Genomic DNA, 19,463 nt, shown 5'->3' with positions numbered 1-19,463 from the left:
GTTCAGCAATTATTAGTATTACTGCTTTGGCTCTGTGGGTCCAAAACGTGCCTGCTCATTAGAATTACCTGGGGGTCTTTAAAAACATTCCCAAACTCGGGCCACACACCAGACTAATTAAATCCCAGTCTTTGAGCGTGGGACATAGGTGTCAGCAATTTCTGAGCTCCCCAGGTAGTTCCAATTTGCAGACAAATTTGGGATCCGTGGCAGTTTGGGTTAATTATTTCATAACAACACTGCCCGGCCACCTGTCTTTTTCGAGGTGGAACCAGGAAATCTTACGAGCTTAATCAAAGTCAGAAATCGAGGTCTTTCTGTCCCCTCCTGTGACCTGAATCCAAATATCCTTAAGGGGAGAGGGACTGGGGGGGTAGTCCTGATCTCTACAGCCTACGCAAAACTGTTAAGTTTAATGGGACCCGTAGGTTCCTACGGAGGGCTGACACTTCCACCCGAGGCGACCGCTGGGCCCGCCAGAGAAGCGAGGAGGCGCGAAAACGCAGCCCGGCCGGGGGCGCTGGGCTCGTCGCTGAGGCCGCGGACGCCAAAGGAGGAAGCTCGGCACCCGGAGCGTCCCCTGGGGACACGCAGCGGCCCGGACTCCGCGGCTCCGGTGGGCGCCGTCAGGCCTCCTCTGCCCTCCCCCCCATCTTCCCGGTGACCCCAGCCGAGCGCAGCGGGGCGCTGTGGCCCGGGGCGAACCAGGCCGGCCGGCCGGCCGCGCCGCCCGCCGCCATGGAGCCCAGGCCCGCCGCGCCGCGGCCTCGCTTGTGCGACTCTCTCGGCGCGGACCAGACACCCTCGGCCTCTACGCTGAACGCGGCCCGGGCCGAGGCTCGGCCAGCTGGGCGCCGCGCTCCCGCAGTGGCTGCAGTGTTGCCGGCGGGGGGTAGTGGGGAGCGCATGGGCGTCCCCACCCCGAAGCAGTTCTGTCCCGTCCTGGAGAGGCCGCTCATCAGCTACACGCTGCAGGCCCTGGAGAGGTAATGCGGCGCAAGGCGCACCCCCGGTTCCCGGCCCCCGGCCCGGCCTTCCGCTCCTGGTGCGGCCCGCCTAGGGCGGCCCGCGGCACCTGCCCCTCGCGCTGCTTTCGCGCTGGCGCCTTCTCTCGGCGGACTGCGGGGCCGACTCCGCCCGCTCAATCCCAGGCTTGGGCTGCGTCCTTCCCTGCAATTCAGGGACCGGTGGTTCTGATCCTCTAACAGACCTGCACGCAAGAGGGGACTGCCCCACAGACCCCTTTCGGTGCCCGGGCCGTCGACGTGGTTGTGGGGAGCCCGGCTCCTGGAGCTGGACTAAGGAGAGCATGGGTTGGAACTAAAAGGCATTTAGTTTTGACAGTGGCCCCACTGGGGCCTAATGACAAGCTCTTTCAGGAGTCTCCCTGCCCGTCTGCCTCTTTCTCAATCTCTGTTAATGTTTTGTGCTCTCCGTGCATGCGTGGATTGGAGTTTTACTCACACATCTCACTTCACGGGCCTTTGTTCACTTTATCCATTCATGTACATTAACTGAATATCTCTTAAGATCCTATGTTAATTACGAAGTGCTGACGGTGGATGGAGGGACAAAACTTAATCCAAGGCTTTCACCGGTGGATATAGATTTAAGGGTGCGAAATTGTTAAGGCCAATACGTGTGGAATTGGGGTGAGGATTAGAGGCACAGTAGTGAGATGGAGAGGGGGTTTGTTAATTGTTTTAGCACATAGTAGTATGATTGAGCGTGGGGTGAGTCTGGAGGGGTAGGAAGCAGGACAGTTGCACAGGTCCCTAGATGAGTTGCTATGGGTTGAAGCCAGTGTGGTGCTGTGATGGGATGTTAAACCTTGAAGTGAGTCCTTTGTGTCTCAAGAAGGATAACATTATTTTAGTATATCCTTTGCAGGTGGCTTTCATGAAGACCAAGCTAATGAGTTGCTGCTAATTCAAGGCTGTTAGCCTATTACCCAGCAAAGCTCTTCTTCCTGTCCCATCATGCTTGCACACACCACAGAAGCCAAAGGGCCCACGTTGTGTTGGATATGGTTATGGAAGCGTGAAGAGTCATAACCACCCTTGATTAGGGTAATCAGGCCAGTGGTCACATCTGAAACTCAAACAAACATGGAAACAGTTCAGGTGCTTTCCCTACTCTTGTAGGCCACCTTTTCTCTGTGTATGAATCATGTAACTACAGTACTACAGTATGTTAGACCCCGTGACAACATAACTCCTTTATGTAGGTTATATTAAGGGACACAATGGATTTTGGCCAGCAGAACCTAATTGCTTAATAACTGGGCATAAGGGAATATAGTCTCTTGTACGTTCAGTTTTCTTTCCTATGAAGCAAATTAACATCAGCACGTTTGCATCTTTTGGGGTAGACTGAGATAGGTGGTTACTGGAAAAATCTTTTGAAGTAAAAGTGTTCTGGGAATGCCTTTTTTAATGGAAGATGAGGAAAATGTGTTTTGTATTGCTAACAGCAGTGATAAAATTCTAATAGTAACTAAAGAAACCTCCATTTTGAAATCCATCGGAGATCATTTTTGTCACTATTAAAATGCCTGAAGAACTTAAGGGATGATTGCATTTGGGGTATGTTTCAGGAAATCCTTGGAAATCTTGCATTACAGGGGTTTAGGTATGGGTGCTTCTTAGCCATTTGCTAAAGGAAGGGCATTCTGTTGACTGCTAATAGACTTCCTAGAGCATGGTGTTAAAAAGCCTAGGTTATTTCATCCTCTTGAATTATGCAAGTTCAATTAAGGAAAGGAGATGGAAGCATAAAATGTCGTATGAAATTCTTACGTTTTGCTCTTTGGCAAAATGATACATGCTTACCACGTATTAAAGGGGAAGCATCACTCTCAATGCGTCAGATCAGAAAAGATGTAATTGGGTGTCACCACTGTCAATCATCTAGATTATTTTAGGATAGTGTCAGCTCTCCTTGCCCTCTTATTTGATTTCAAAGTTCATTTGTCTCGCAGAAGTTAAGACTTTCTTTTCTCAAGCTTTTTCCATCTCACTAATAGAGAGGTTGTTGTGAATAATCTTTATTAGTTGATCTTGACTATGAAATTAAAGATACTCACTGACTGAAAAATGACCCTCATAGTTGGATCTGTCCTTTGGAATTTTGAACCGATAAAAAACTATGGCATACGAGAGACTTCACCTCTGAAGTTTGGTCCACAGCTCTTAAATTGGGATAGGGAAATGTAAAGAAATGTGGCTCGTCTTTGTTTTAGTTAAATGCAGGTTTAAATTGCATTATTTTCACTGTTGGATTTATCCACCCAAAGAGACTAAAAACAGTATAGCCACACAAGGGAAAATGAATGTAAGAACTGGAGTAGGTAAAAGATGACAACAAAACATTGGAAGAACAGGATGGTAATCAGACTTAACAGTCCCCAAGGGAACAGCTGTGGAGAAGCAAGTTGGTTGAAGTCCCCAGATCTTGGAATGTTTCAGGAATCAGAGGTACAGGATGCTTCGGAAGGTGGGGTAGACAGCTCAAAACAAAAACAACTAGTTGCAAACTTAAAAAGAAACAGTTAAACTCCTAGCTCACTATCAAAATACTTGAAGCTTATTCTCTGACTCAGCACAGCCAATGGCTGAGTGAAGGTTCCATGGCCATAGAGGAGTTGAGAGGAAGACTGCACTTTGTAGTGATGAGATCCTTAGCTTCTAAGGTCAACTCAGGGGAGTTCCCCCCCCCCCATTTTTTTTAATGTTTTAATTTTTATTTTTGAGAGAGCAAACAGGGGAGGGGCAGAGAGCGAGAGAGTGGGAGACACAGAATCCGAAGCAGGTTCCAGGCTCTGAGCTGTCAGCATGGAGCCTGACACCAGCTCAAACTCACTGAGTGGTGAGGTCATGAGCTGAGCTGAAGTCAGATGCTTAACTGACTGAGCCACCTAGGCACCCTGAGTGTTTTTTTTTTTTTTTTTTTTTTTTTTTTTACTTTTTAAACAACATGGTACATATTAAAGCACCTGTTCTTAAATGACTGAAAAGTTAGAGGGGACCTTCAGAGAGTCTGTATTGTGAGTTGACTGAGACTCAGGATTGTTTTCAATTCAGGTGACATTGGGAAAATATTTTTTTCTAGTTTAGTCCAGTTCTGGTAGGCCATTGAAATATCTTTGTGTGTGTGTGTGTGTGTGTGTGTGTGTGTGTGTGTGTGTTGGGAGGGGGAGAGTGCCAGCAGTGGAGGGGGAGGAGAGAACCTTAAGCAGGCTCCGTGCTCAGTGCAGAGCCTAGCACAGACCCCGGGTTCATGACCTGAGCTAAAAACAGGAGTCAGATGCTCAACTGACTGGGCCACCCAGGCACCCTGAAATTTCTTAATTATTAAATTAAATGACATTCAAAAGACTCTCTGCACCTTCCCAAATCTGGGAGACGTTGGCTATGGCTCTATCTGGACAAAGTCTATCAGTTGTATGTGCATATATTTCCATTAAACATTGCGTGTGTGTATAAACGTATGTGTGTTTATACATGTTTATATACCACCTCTATTAAGGTGATACAGCTGGTCGTTTGGATCTGTGCATTTGGGTTTAACTAAAACAAAACTACTACTTGGTAGGTTGTATTAGGAGCAAGAGTCTTTCAGAAGTTGATTAAAAATGTTTCTAGGATTTTGAAACTTTGCTTTTGGCCTTGTAGAGGGAATAGAAGTTTATTAAACCAAAGATTTATAATTTGAAGAGAGCTTTTTTTGCCCCTCAGCATACTAACAAGGAACTGATATCAAGGGTACTAGCGCCTTATGTAACTATTGATTTATGTATGACCAGAGTTTTTAAAAGAAATATTGCTCTAAGAAAACTTAGGTGGCCATGGTAGTGGTGGAGGCATAAAGCCCTGGCAGTTAAGTTGTAAAATACACTTTACAGACTAACTGTGCTCTTTTGCTGTCTAAAAAAATGTGTTCCCAGGTCTTATGTACGGAGTAAAAATCCCTGCCGTTAAGCTTACTTCGGGTTCCAAATATCTAAGGAAAGAAACTCATTAAGAATGGTTAATCTGGCTTAGCTGAATAACTAAAATGACAAATACAAGAAAAGTAAGACAAACACTGTCAAATACAAGGCAAACACTGGCCATGCTTCTTCAGATTCATGGTGATGGTGGGCTAGGAGTGGGAGTTCCTTTGCTGATACATTTGAACAAAGTCTGGCACAGCCTTCTGCATAGTTGGAGAAGTTTCTCAAGTTTTCTGCGGTAGAGGACACTGCCTAAAATGACTTGTTCCTCGATAGGGTTCACTGCCCATTGAAACTGTATTATAAACTGGCAGCCAGTATAAATCTCCTCTAGGAAGGAAATGGGCTGTCCCACTAATAAAAAGCATTGCAGACTTTGGATACTAATATATATCCTTATTAATGTGTTGGCATTCTAATTCAGGTTTCACTCTTAGTTTGGCTAATGTAAGTTAGTCAACATAAATGTGATAATGTCAGATGAATTTCAAAGAAAGCTGTTTTGTGGATTTGTATGTGTTGATCTTAAGGAGAGTAGATTTTTGTGGTTAAGTTGGGTTGCTTTCTTGCCACTTGGAAAATCAATGGAAGTCCAGTTTTAGAAACTGAGACTCCATGGTGTGTGTGTGTGTGTGTGTGTGTGTGTGTGTGTTGTCTGCTTGCCTTTTTTAAATTGAGGCATAATCGGCATATTAGTTTCAGGTGTACAACGTAGTGATTCTGTATTTGTATATATGTTTTTATGTTCTATTTACTTTTTAAATCCTTCTTTTTCATCATGATGAATCCCCTTCACCTATTTCAGCCATTCTTCCCTCCCAACTCCCCTCAGGTAATAATCAGTTGGTTTTGTAGAATTAAGAGTTCTTTTTTGGTTTGTCTCTTTTTTTTCCCTTGTTTTGTTAAATTCCACATATGACTAAAGTCATGTGGTGTTTGCCCTTCTCTGACTAACTTATTTCACTGATACTCTCTTGATTTATCCATGTTTTTGCAAATGGAAAGATTACATTCTTCTTTATGGCTAATATTCCACTGCATTTAGGTACCACTTCTTTATCCATTTGTCAGTTGATGGATGCTTGGACTGCTTCCATAGTTTGGCTGCTGTAAATAATGCTGCAATAAACATAGGAGTCCGTGCATACCTTTGAATTAGTGTTTTTGTATTTTTAGGGTAGATACCCAGCTGTGTGATTACTGGATCATAGGGTTGTTGTTTTTTAAATTTGAGAAACTTCCATACTGTTTTCTAGAGTGACTGCACCAGTTTGCTTTTCTACCAACATTGCATGAGGCTTCTTTTTTTCCTGAGTCCTTGTCAACACTTGATGTTTTTTGTGTTTTTGATTTTAGCCATTCTGACAAGTTTGAGGTGATACCTTATTGTAGTTTTGACTTACATTTCCCTGATGATAAGTGGTGTTGAGCATCTTTTCATGTGTGTCTTGGCCATCTGTATGTTTTCCTTGGAGAAATGTGTGTTCATGTCTTGCCATTTTTAAATGCATTATTTATTTTTCGGTTGTTGACTTTTCTAAGTTCTTTTTATATTTTGGATACTCTTTAACAGATGTCATTTGCAAACACTTTGTCCCATTCTGTAGGTTGACTTGTAGTTTTGTTGATTGTTTCCTTCACTGTGCAGAAACTTTTTATTTGGATGTTGTCCAAGTAGTTTATTTTTTGCTCTTCCCTTGCCTCAGAAGATATATCTAGAAAACTGTTGTTATGGTCAGTGTCAGATTACTGCCTGCCCTCTCTTGAAGTGTTTTTTAGGGTTTCAGGACTCACATTTAGGTCTTTAAACCATTTGAATTTACTTTTGTATATTGTGAAAGAAAGTGGTCCGTTTTCATTCTTTTGCATATCTCTGTCCAGTTTTCCCAATACCATTTATTGAAGAGACTGTCTTTTCCCCCTTGTATGTATATTCATTCCTCTTTTGTCAAAGATTAATTGGCCATGTAATTGTGCATTTAATTCTGGGTTTTCTGTTTTATTGATCTATGTGTATTTTTATTCCAGTACTATACTGTGTTATTTTATTTTTAAGATTTTATTTTTTAAAGTCCTCTCTATACCCAATATGGGGCTTGAATTTAGAACCCTGTTATCAAGAGTCAGATGCTTTACTGACTGAGCCAGCCAGGTGCCCCTGCACTCTTAATTACTACCACTGTGTAATATCATTTGAACTCTGGAATTTTGATAACTCCAGTTTTGTTTTTCATTTTCAAGATTGCTTTGGCTATTGGAGGTTTTGTGTGTGTGTGTATGTGGTTCTATACTATTTTTAGGATTGTTTATTCAAGTTCTGTGAAAAATGCTGTTGGTATGTTGATAGCAATTGAATTAAATTTGTAGATGGCATTGGTAATAAAGATGTTTTAACGATTTTTTTTTTTCTTGGAACCTGTGAGCAAGGAATGTCTTTGCCTTTTTCTGCGTTGTCTTGAATTTCTTTCATCAGTGTTTTATAGTTTTCCGAGTACAGGTCTTTCACATTGAAATTTATTCCTAGGTACTTTATTGTTATGGTATGATTGTGAATGGGATTTTTGTCTTAATCTCACCTTCTGCTTCGTTATTAGTGTATAGTAATGCAGTAGATTTCTATACATTGATTTTGTGTCCTTGGACTTTACTGAATTCATTGGCCAATTTTAGTAGATTTTTGGTGGGATATTTAGGGTTTTCTATGTGTAGTATGATGTCATCTGCAAATAGTTTTACTCCTTCCTTACCAATTTGAATGCCTCTTACTTCTTTTTGTCTAAAGGCTGTAGCTAGGACTTATAGTACTACATTGAATAAAAGTGGTGAGTGTGGACATCCCTGTTGCTGATGTTAGGGGGAAAGCTCTTAGTTTTGCCCCATTGAGTATGATGTTTGCTCATACGAGACCTTTATTATGTTGAGATGTGTTCCCTCTAGACCTATTTTGCAGAGATTTTGTTTTGTTTTTAAATCATGAAGGGATGCTATACTTTGTCAAATGCTTTTTCTATATCTATTGAAATGGTCATACAGTTTTTATACTTTGTCCTACAGATGTGCCATATCATTTTGATTATTTTGTGGATATTGAACCACTCTTGCATTCCAGGAATAAATCCCACTTGATCATGGTGTATGATCTTTTAAATATATTGTTGGATGTGGTTTGCTAATATTATGAGGATTTTGCATCTATATTCATGAGAGATACTGGCCTGTACTCTTTTTTTTTGTGGCGTCTGTATCTGGCTTTGGTATCAGAGTGATAATGGCCTCACAGAATGGATTTGGATGTTTTCCTTCCTCTTGTATTTTTTGAAATAGCTTGAGAAGAATAGATATTAACTCCCCTTTAAATGTTTGGTAGAATTCATCTGTGAAGGCTTCTGGTCCTGGAGTTTTATTTTTGGGAAGTTTTTTGATTACTGATTGAATTTCATTGCTGGTGATTGGTCTGTTCAAATTTTCTACTTGATATTAATATTTGATATTGATGAATATTTTCATAATATTCTGTTAAAATTGTATTTCTGTGGTGCTATTTCTTCTTTTCCATAAATTTTTGTTACTTGGGTCATCTATTAATTTTTTTAAATTTTCTTATTTGAGTCTTGCTAGAGGTTTATCTATTTCGTTGAGTTTTTTCAAAGAATCAGCTCCTGGTTTCATTGATCTGTTCTATTGCTTTTTTAGTTTTTATATTATTTATTTAAAAAAAAATTTTAAACATTTATTTATTTTTGAGACACAGACTGAGCATGAACGGGGAAGGGTAAGAGGGAGGGAGACACAGAATCTGAAACAGGCTCCAGGCTCTGAGCTGTCAGCACAGAGCCCGATGCGGGGCTCGAACTCATGGACCGTGAGATCGTGATCTGAGCGGAAGTTGGCCGCTTAACCAACTGAGCCACCCAGGCGCCCCTATATTATTTATTTTTATTCAGCATATAGTTGGGTCTTGATGGTTTGTTTGTTTATTTATTTATTTATCTTGCCACCCTGTGTCTTTTCATTGGAGCATTTAGTCTATTCACATTCAAAGTAAGTACTGATAGATACGTGTTTATTGCCATTTTGTCACTTGTTTAGTGGTTGTTTCTGTATATTTTCTCTGATGCTTCCCTGATTGTATTTCATGATTTTTTGGCTTTCTTTGGTGATCTATTTCAAACCTTTTCTCGTTATTCTTTGCATATCTATTACCTGTTTTTGATTGGTAGTTACCATTAGGTTTGTATATAACATCTTCTAGTAAAGCAGTCTATATGACATTGATGGTCACTTTAGTTGAAGTTCATTCTTCTTCCCATTTTTTAGGTGTATAGCATCATAATATACATCCTTTTCTTTAATGAATCCCTTGACTGGTTTTTACAGAAAAGGTTATTTTTACTGCTTATTTTCATGTTCTCACTTATGATCTTCCTTTCCACCCAAAGGATTCCCTTTAATATTTCTTATAGGACTGCTTTAGTAGTCATGAGCTCTGTTTTTGTTTGAGAAACTCTTTTATCTCTCCTTCTATTCTGAGTGATAGCCTTCCTGGATAGGGTATTCTTGGTTGCAGATTTTTTCCCTTTGAGCACCTTGAATATATCCTGCCATTCCCTCTGGCCTGCAAAGTTTTGGTAAAAAATCCCTTGTTAGTATTATGGAGTTCCTTTGAATGTAACTGTCATCTTTTATTGCTTTACTTTTTTTTTTTTCCTTTTACTACTTTTTGCCATTTTAATTACTATATGTCTTGGTGTGGACCTCCTTGGGTAGAGATTTTTTTTTGGGGTGAGGGGGAAGGATATCTGTGTCTCCTCAATCTGGATATGTTTCCTTTCTCATATTAGGGAAGTTTCAACTATTATTTCTCCAAATAAGTTTCCTGCCCCTCATCTGAGATCCTATAGTACAGATATTATGCTTGGAGTCACTGAGTTCTCTAAGAATATTCTCAATTTGCATAATTATCTTTACTTTGCTAAGATTGGTTATGTTCCATTAGTCTGTGTTCCAGGTCATTAAATAATTTGTCTGCTTTATGTAGCCTGCTATTTGTTCCACCAAGTATATTTTTAATTTCACTTACTGTGTTCTTGATCTCTGGTTATTTTTTTCTTTTTCGTTTGTTTGTTTGTTTTTGTTTTTTTTACTCTCTGTTAAGTGTCTCACTGATGTCCTCCACTCTTAAGTCCAGTGAGTATCTTTATGATACTTTTTTTAAATTCTCTATCAGCCATAATACTTACATCTGTTTTGCTTGGGTCAGATGGTGTGATTTGGTCCTGTTCTTTCATTTGGCAAATGTATTTCTGTCTTCTCATTTTGTTTGACTTAGTGTATCTATTTCTCTCTGTTAAGAGCAAGAGAAGTAGCTGACTTTCCTATGATAACAGCCTTATGAAGAAGAGGTCCTTCAGGGCTCTGTAGTTCCCAGGGCCAGGAGCTTCAGGGAATGTCTTCTATGTGTGTTGTGTCTGCTCTGCTGTTGAGTCTTGCCCTATTGTTCGTTCAGTTCAGCTGTGGGCAGAGTCCCTCTCTGCCTGTTGTGGGCAGCAAGGTGTGCAGTGGTCTGCTTGAGAACTGAGACTTGCCCCCACCACTATGTAAACTGAGGACCTACAAAATGCTCAGGTCAGATGTGGCGTTGGCAGTGTTTGTGCTGGTCTTCTGGGGGAGGGCCCAGAGCAGGGGGATGGAGGCAAGAGTGACTGGAAAGGGGTGGATCCATTGAAGCATTTGGGAGTGGCATGGCCTGGTGGAGCTTTGTGAAAGCAAGTTAAGCTATGAGTGTCAGTACTGTGCTGCTTCCCACAGGTAACCATTGTTTATGCTATGGGGCTGGGGAGGGAAATAGCATTTGCCAGCTTCTTTGTTCCTGGAGGTGTCTCCTAGTGGCATCTGTTTGTCCAGGCGGTGTTCTGAGATGAGCAAACTGCTCATCTGGGGGGGGGGGCAGTCTACCCCAGGCATTTTTCAAACTGCTGGTTCTACACTGTATCTGCATGGGCTGTTTATCCTGCTATCTCTTTAAGGATGGGGATTCTGCTTCCTAAAGCTTTCTGGGCTCTCCTAGAGCCAAGGCTGGGATTTTTAAAATTCCAGGCTTTAAGTCCTGCTTGTTTTAGGAACTCATGAAATTTGGCCTTCACTCAACTCACTCAAAAGAAAATACTAGAGATTCATTCTCCCAGTTCATGGGCTCCTGGTGTGAAAATGTGTTTTCTGCCCTTTACTGTGCTGCCAGCTTGAATGGCATGGTCTCTTTTGCTCTCAGACTACATCTCAGCCCTTTGTACCTTTGATGTGACCTTTCCCCTGCCCTTAGTTGTGGAGTTTGTACTACCAGTGTATTGGTCATTTCCTGGGTTATTTATACTGATACGGTCATTTAGTTGTAACCATGGGGTGAGGTGAGCTTAAGGTCCTCTACTCCACCATCTTCCCAGCTGATAGGTGTATGTGTTGAAGTGTGTGTATGCACTGATGGCTTAATAGATTTTCTGAGTTAATAGATTGTCTCTAATTTTTGCTTTCTTGTGTACTTGTTCTATCTTACTCTTTCTGAAAACCCTGGAAATTGTATTGAAACAAGATAGAAATACATATGTACATATATAAATGTTAATTTAAATGAGCAATGTTGATTGCTTGAATTGAATTAAAAGTTGGAGTAGGGAAGACAGGAGAAATATTTAGACAGGAATTGACTGGTTTTAGTGACTAATTGAATTAAGGATTCAGAAAGAAAAAGGTACTTGTGTTACTTTCAGTTGAACATGTTCAAATACAGGAATTGAACTTTAAATAATTTTCTTAATGCATCATTAAGGGTCAAATCTGAGTTAAGGGAAACAATAGGCCTACATTATGTATTAAAAATACAATAAGACTGTGTTTGTATGACTAGATGTTTGTGTCAAATTGCCAGTGGGAAGGCCCCCATGGGACTCTTTCAAGGAGAGATTAGGACTGGTAGGTTGGACTTCAAGTAGGAAGTCTGGGGTCATGAGACCTGATAAGGAGACCTGACATTGTGGGGGCAATTGGGAGCCATCCCCTTCACACCAACTCAACAATGGTTTGCTGCTAAAATAGCAGGGTAGGTATGGGGAGATGTAAATCTACCAAATATGGCCACAGTACAATCCACAAGCCTAATCTCTATGAAGACTGTCATGACAGTCAGCCCTAGCTGCCACTGTCCCTTGGGGCCAAACTGGGGAGGGGCAGAGAGCAAGGGAGAGAAAATCCCAAGGAGACTCTGCGTGGTCAGCACAGAGCCTGACATGGGGCTGAAACTCACCAACCATGAGATCATGACCTGGGTCGAAATCAAGAGTTGGACACTTAACTGAGTCACCCAGGCACACCATGTATCTGTTTGCTTATTATTTATACAGTTTATTTATTTGGAGAGCCAGCATGAGTGGTGGGGGGGGGGTGCAGAAAGAGGGACCAAGAGAGAATCCCAAGCAGACTCTGCACTGTTAGCACAGAGTCCAATGTGGGGCTGAAACTCACAAACTGAGTTCATGATCTGAACCAAAACCAGGAGTCAATGCTTAACCAACTGAGCCTCCCAGGCATCTCCCTCCCTGTCTGCTTATATAAAAAGCATGTGTTTAAATCTGTCATTTTTAACTGATCATATTAAGCTGCCCAAGCAGAATACTGTAAGTGATTTTTTAGCATTGTGGGAGAAAATATGAGAAATGATAATTTTTCCTCAAAATGTCTATAGGTGATAGTCTTGTAATTTGCCTAGGGAATGTGCTAGAAAGGAATTAGTCAAGAGAACTTGATGAAATCTGGGTATAGCAATTCAGTGTGGACATACTTTCCACTAAGGAGGTCAGCCAGATTCATTTATTCAGCAAATACTTGTTCAGTAGGCACTGTGTGAGGTAGTTAAGGTTTTTCTCAGTCCCATGATTCTACATTATTTAACTTTAATACTGTAAAAGTCTCTTAATTCTACAACTAGAAAAGAATGTGAATAAATCCTTTGAAATATAAATAGTACTTAAAAAGGATTGCAAGTGCTTGGTTGCTGAACAAAATACCATAATTCTGTTATCTCTTAAGAGTGGTCTAAGACCATGTCTCCTAAATTTTTTTATTGTAACTTGTTTAAAAAAATATTTTGCATTATGACTCCATCAAGCACATAAATACACAATATGTACGTATTTGAATTTCAAGAAAACCTGTCCTATTTGCTATACATTCTAACTTTACCCTTCTATTAATTTCTATATCATTTATCCAAAAATGTTAACCTAAACTCCCTAAATTGATACACTAATAGGCCTTAATCTATAGTTTGAGAAAGAATAAAAGACTTAAAAGACTTTGCTGCTTAGAGTCTCTTACGACTTTTGGAAATAATCAAAGGACTTGGGTATATCTAATTATTTACATCTATTATGACTGACTTTCTTTGAAACAATTATTTTATAGCTCTTTGAAGGCATTCTAGTAACTATCTTGGGGAGTTCATTAATTCATTGACTCATTGTGCAGGAATTTGAATGACTATTAAGTCTAGCAATGCCTTGTCTTTCTCCCTCTTAATTGTTCAGTATTATTTAATTGGAAGTAATTTTTATGAAAAAATAGCAACTTAAGATCTTTAAAAGTTGCTTTTAAGTGACTTTTTTTTCTGATAAATACACTGTGAAGAGATAAATAGCTTAGAGTACAAGTTAAATTCTTGATTATAGAGTAGTTTTGCCTACTGATTTAGTTGAGCATGTACTTAAAATGTTTTTAAAAAATAAAACAAAAACCTTAGTGTGATGTTTTATTAATAAACTGAAATATATTTGATCACTGTTAATAATTCTTTCCTATAAACTTGAGCAAATCACAGACCATTATGTCAAAAGTGTTAACTGAATCCATGAACAGAGAAAAGGCTTAAACAATTATAAAAGTAATAATTTATTCCTTTCTAGTTATTTAAATCTTTCCTATTCATGGATTCATTTAACAGATACTGACATATGGTCTATGAGGTCAGGAATTCTGCCAGTCTTGGTTCATTATTATATAACAAGTGTCTAGCATACTGCCTGGCAAATGTTAGGTGTTTATTTTTGCTTGAATTACGAGAAATAAAGGAAATTTGTCATTTTGATCACAAATGTAGCAGTATTACATGGCTCATCACTAAGAATATAAATGATGTGCCGGAGACACAATGGATACTAACATAATTTTGCCACCTCTTTCTCACTGTTAGTGCATTTGTAGAAGTTAACAGTGTGCTCCCAAATCAGACTTGGTTCCACCCAGGTCCCTGCATTTCTTAAGTGTGAGATCATGGGCAGGTCACTGCTTCCATGTCCTCTGTAAAGTGATAATAGTGATTTCCTGCGATCTGATATATTGGATGAGATATTGCAGGCAAGTGCTGTACATAGCACATGTTACTGAGCGAGCCATCAATCTTAGTTACTGTTAATATTACTAATACTCCTTGGTTTAGAATGTGCCAAGCTCTGAAGTGTAGACTTTGCTTTCTGTGAGTTGGCAGCCTAGTGAAGGAGATAGAAAAGGAAACCGTAGAGTATGATGGTAAATCTCTCTAGCAGTAAGAGTACTCTGGAAGTGGAGAACAGGGTTGCTGCTCCCAAAATGCCTGGGAAAGCTTCCTGGGGGAAGCCATATCTGAACTGACAGATGAACAGGTGGAACTGAGCTTCCCATCTTGCCCCACCCCAAGATGGGGTAGGTGTGCTGGGTAGCAAAGGAAGTAACATAAGCAAAGACCTGGATGTGAGAGAAAATGTCCTCCTAAATAAGAGGGGAATGGGACAGATGAAGTGGCATAGGGACAAGTAGGCTGACCTTGAAGGGTCCTGCTCAAGAAGCAGCAGGGGGTAACTTTAGGTTTGCACTTGAGAAAAATCCTCTAGAAGTGGTGAGAATGTGTTATATTGGGATAAAAAGTAGAACGAGACCAGCTAAGAGGCTGGTGCAATAAATAATGGAGGAGATGAGTGCTTTGGTCACAGCTTGTGTCAGTGAAGACAGAACCTTGGGAAGCTTCACATTTAGAGACCACGGACTGTCACTTGTCAGTTGCGGGGGGGGGGGGCGTGTGGAGTGGGCGCTTTAAGTACAGTATAAATTCTAAACTGTGTGAGTACACTGTAATCAATTAAGTTTGTAATGAAAGGGATGGGGGATGGATGGGCTACAAAGCAGAGCAACCAACACTGAGACTTACTCCCTAATACTTTCTATTGACTGCACATCATAATACATATCTTACTTTTGGGTGCTTTGTGAATATTTCTGCATTGTTTCAGCTTGCTTGTGATTAGAATTCCCCCCAGTGTCTGACAAAACATAAGTAATTCTGGCTTTCTAGGAGCCTAAAGTTATTGAAATGAAGGTAAGGAGTCAAATGCTTGAAACAAAACCACATCACATAGGGAAGGTTATACTGTGTTTTTTTTTTTTTTTTTTTTTTGAGTTTTTGTAGCTGATCAGCTTAATGAAGAGCTTCTTTTGTTTTTATAACCTTTGAGATGATGCTGTGTTGAGAGATACTACACCATTGCTGGTAGGTGAGATTGACCAAGGTCATTTATTCAACAAATAAATGAGGGTATACCAGGTATGTGAAAAGCAATGGACAAAACAGATGTTGTCCTTTCTGTCATGGAAGTTACCTTCTAGAAGATGGAATATGGTATTGTATTTTGGTAAAACGATTTCAAGAACTTTTTGGTACAAGATGGTAGTTTGGGAAAGCTAAGTAGAATGTGTATGTCACCTCTTAATTGTTTCCCACTTAAGAGAGACCGTAGAGAATGAGGATTACAGGAGTTAGAACATGACTAAGGCTTAAGCCATAGTAAATGCTTAATGTTAGTTATTTTATGTCATAATGAAACTTTTTTGCCAATTTTGCAAAGGTTATGCTCTCTAATTTATCTCTTAAAACCCATCTACAAGCTCCATCTGGTAGCGAGGCTACAGTCATCGTCTTTCCCAGAATGAAGCAGCAGTCATCTCCTACTTGGTCTGTCTGCTTTCCCTCTTTCTCTACCAGATGTCTTCTCTACCTTGTAGCAAGAGTAAAACTGAGTGTACTAAATTAGCTGCTGTTAAAACAAAACAAAACAAAAACAAACAAAAAAACCATGAAGTGAGTGACTTAAAGCAACATGTTACTACCTTCAACTTCTGGAAGTTAGAAGTTTACAGTAGGTATCACTGGACTAAAATATAAAGGTGTTGGCAATGCTATGTTTGTTCTGGACACTCAAGGGACAGTCCATTTCCTGGCCACTTTCTGGTTTCTAGAGGTTGCTTATATTCCTAGACTTGTGGTCCTGTATCACTCTGGCCACGTTTCTATTAACTCATCTGCTGCGTTGACTTTTCTGCCTCTTGTTCACGTTTAAGGATTCCTGGGATTATATTAGACATATCTAGATGGTCTAGGAAAATCATTCCATTTCAAGATCCTTAACCACATCTGTAAAGTTCCTTTGGCATGTAGGGTTGTCCCTTCACAGGTTTGGGAAATTAGGAAGTAGTCTTCTCTTAGGGGCTTTTCTGACTACTAGAGTTTTCTAGGCACTGTTTTATGACATGATACACATTTGGGTAAGTGAGCACTTTTTAAATTTTTTTTTTTGTTGTTTTTTTAGAGAAATGTCCTCTCCTGCATAAAGCTTTGTTTATGGCTTTGTATTATAACATTAAAACTCATAACATGGTCTGTGAGGCCCCATGGCTTAGCCTATTCTGGGTCTTGCCTTGACCTCCAGCTTCTTCATAGGCTCTCATCCCATTCCATTGCTGAAACGATTTGACTCCATTTGCTTCCTGGCCCTCAGGACCTTGTAATGGCTTTTACTTACAGCAGACCTTCATACTCCTTTGCCTATTTTTCCCTGCCACTCACCATTTGGATCCTATAGCAAATTCTGGTTCCTTAGGGAATATCACCTTGGCCTTCTCTGTGCTAGTCAGATGATCTGCTTGCATGTGAGCCTGGATTTCTTCATAACACTTGATCACAGATTGCCGTTGTTCCTTGGGGTTCTTTGTTTGATCTGTAACCTCAGCAAAGGCAGTATTTATTTTCATTGTGTTGTCAATGCTTAGTTTATCAGCATCTTCATTCAGTAAATACCTGTTAAAGGAATGGACTTAAAAATACAGTGTGCCTATAAAGTAGCTCTTTGTGTTGCTCATCTGTATATTACTGTTGTAGCGACAGGAAGAATGGGATTGGAAAGGGTTGGTTCAATTACAGAAGGTTGGAGGTTAATAATTAAGTAAATCAACCAAATGTTCACATAAATCTCATTTCACTGAGTAATTTTCAGAACTTTCCATCTTTGTAAAAATGTATATAAGATTTTCACTGTCTAGCATGCATATAGAGTGTCTCAGAGGCTGAGAGTTCTTTGTATGGAACGAGAAAAGACCCCAAATAGCCAAAGCAATCCTGAAAAAGAAAATGAAAGCTGGGGGTATAACAGTCTGGAGTGCAAGATGTATTACAAAGCTGTAATTATCAAGACGGTATGGTAATGCCACAAAAACAGACACTCAGATCAATGGAACAGAATAGAGAACCCAGAAATGGACCCACAAAAGTATGGCAAACTAATCTTTGACAAAGTAGGAAAGAATATCTGGTGGAATAAAGACAGTCTGTTCAGCAAACCATGCTGGGAAAACTGGACAGTGACGTAGAAAAATTAACCTGGACCACTTTCTTACACCATACACAAAAATAAACTCAAAATGAATGAAAGATCTAAGTGTAAGACAGGAAGCCATCAAAATCCTCGAGGAGAAAGCGGCCTCTTTGAACTTCGCCGCACCAACTTCTTAACATGTCTCTAGAGGCAAGGGAAACCAAAGCAAAAATAAACTATTGGGACCTCATCAAAATAAAAACTTCTGCACAGTGAAGGAAACAATCAGCAAAACTAAAAGGCAAGTGACAGAATGGGAGAAGATATTTGCAAATGACATATCAGATAAAGGGTTAGTATCCAAAATCTACAAAGAACTTATCCAACCCAACACCCAAAAACCAAATGATCCAGTGAAGAAATGGGCAAAACATGAATAGACACTTCTCCAAAGAAAACATCCAGATGGCCAACCTACACATGAAAAAATGCTCAACATCACTCATCATCAGGGAAATACAAATCAAAACCACAATGAGATACTACCTTACACCTGTCAGAATAGCGAACATTAACAACTCAGGCAACAACAGATGCTGGCGAGGATGTGGAGAAAGAGGATCTCTTTTGCATTGTTGGTGGCAATGCAAGCTGGTGTAGCCACTCTGGAAAACAGTATGGAGGTTCTTCAAAAAGCTAAAAATAGAACTACCCTATGACCCAGCAATTGCACTACTAGGCACTTATTCATGGGATACAGGTGTGCTGTTTCGAAGGGACACATGCACCCCTGTGTTTATAGCAGCACTATCAACAATAGCCAAAGTATGGAAAGAGCCCAAAAGTCCATCAAGGGATGAATGGATAAAGAAGATGTGGTGTATATATACACAATGGAGTATTACTCGGCAATCAAAAAGAATGAAATCTTGCCATTTGCAACTACATGGATGGAACTAGAGGGTGTTATGCTAAGCTAAATTAGTGAAAGACAGGTATCATATGACTTCACTCATATGAGGGCTTTAAGACACAGAACAGATGAACACAAGAGAGGGGAAGCGAAAGCAATACAAAAACAGGGAGGGAGACAAAAAATAAGAGACTCTTGATTATGGAGAACAGAGCATTACTGGAGGGGTTGTGGGAGGGACAATGGGCTAAATGGGTAAGGGGCATTAAGGAAGACGCTTGTTGGGATGAGCACTGGGTGTTATGCATAGGGAATGAATCACTGGAATCTACTCCTGAAATCATTATTGCACTATATACTAACTTGGATGTAAATTAAAAAAGAAAATAATTAATTTTAAAGTGACCTTTATTCAGAGTTGGTATCGTGGGTCAGAGGCAGTTTGCCTGGTCTGAGCCTGTTGGCTCTATGTGGAACATAGAGTCTATAATGACCTCAAGCTCTGTTAGTGCTGGTGTTCAAGAAGTCTGCCAAATCTAATGCAGTTGCCACTCAATGCTATGGAGTATGCAGTGCAAAATGTCAGTAAGTGTTTAAAAAAATATTTTACAACAGAAAGATTGTTTAATACTTTGTGTGACTCAATAGGTCAATTCTTTAATTAAATATTTTATTACAAAGTTTATCATTTTGAACTTGATATAATCTTAGTATCCCATTTAAGGCATGATGTTTCACTTGGATGTAGGCAAAGTTATGCAGCTGTGTTAGTGATTTGATGGATTTCTTGAGAGAGACAGAAATTCTGGTATTCAAAACTGCTTTGATTTGTTCCTATTTTATTGAACAAATGATTTGGAAAAAAATCAATTTAAAGGACTATTACTGCATT

The 19,463-nt window shown here is 40.0% G+C and overlaps 1 protein-coding gene across 1 annotated transcript in view; it reads left to right on the top strand.

Moving 5' to 3' along the window:
- Positions 1-738: 738 nt before the first annotated feature.
- Positions 739-19,463, top strand: part of CRPPA (CDP-L-ribitol pyrophosphorylase A) — a 314,810-nt gene continuing 296,085 nt past the window's right edge. Inside the window, exon 1 of the mRNA XM_042967601.1 lies at positions 739-986. Within this exon, the coding sequence (XP_042823535.1) occupies positions 739-986 (248 nt within the window). The remainder of the gene's footprint in view (positions 987-19,463) is intronic.

The sequence above is a fragment of the Panthera tigris genome, chromosome A2, assembly GCF_018350195.1.
Source record: "Panthera tigris isolate Pti1 chromosome A2, P.tigris_Pti1_mat1.1, whole genome shotgun sequence".
Taxonomy (NCBI): Eukaryota; Metazoa; Chordata; class Mammalia; order Carnivora; family Felidae; genus Panthera; species Panthera tigris.
The sequence above is the reverse complement of the archived record's forward strand: the minus strand, read 5'-3'. Positions and strand labels throughout refer to the sequence as shown.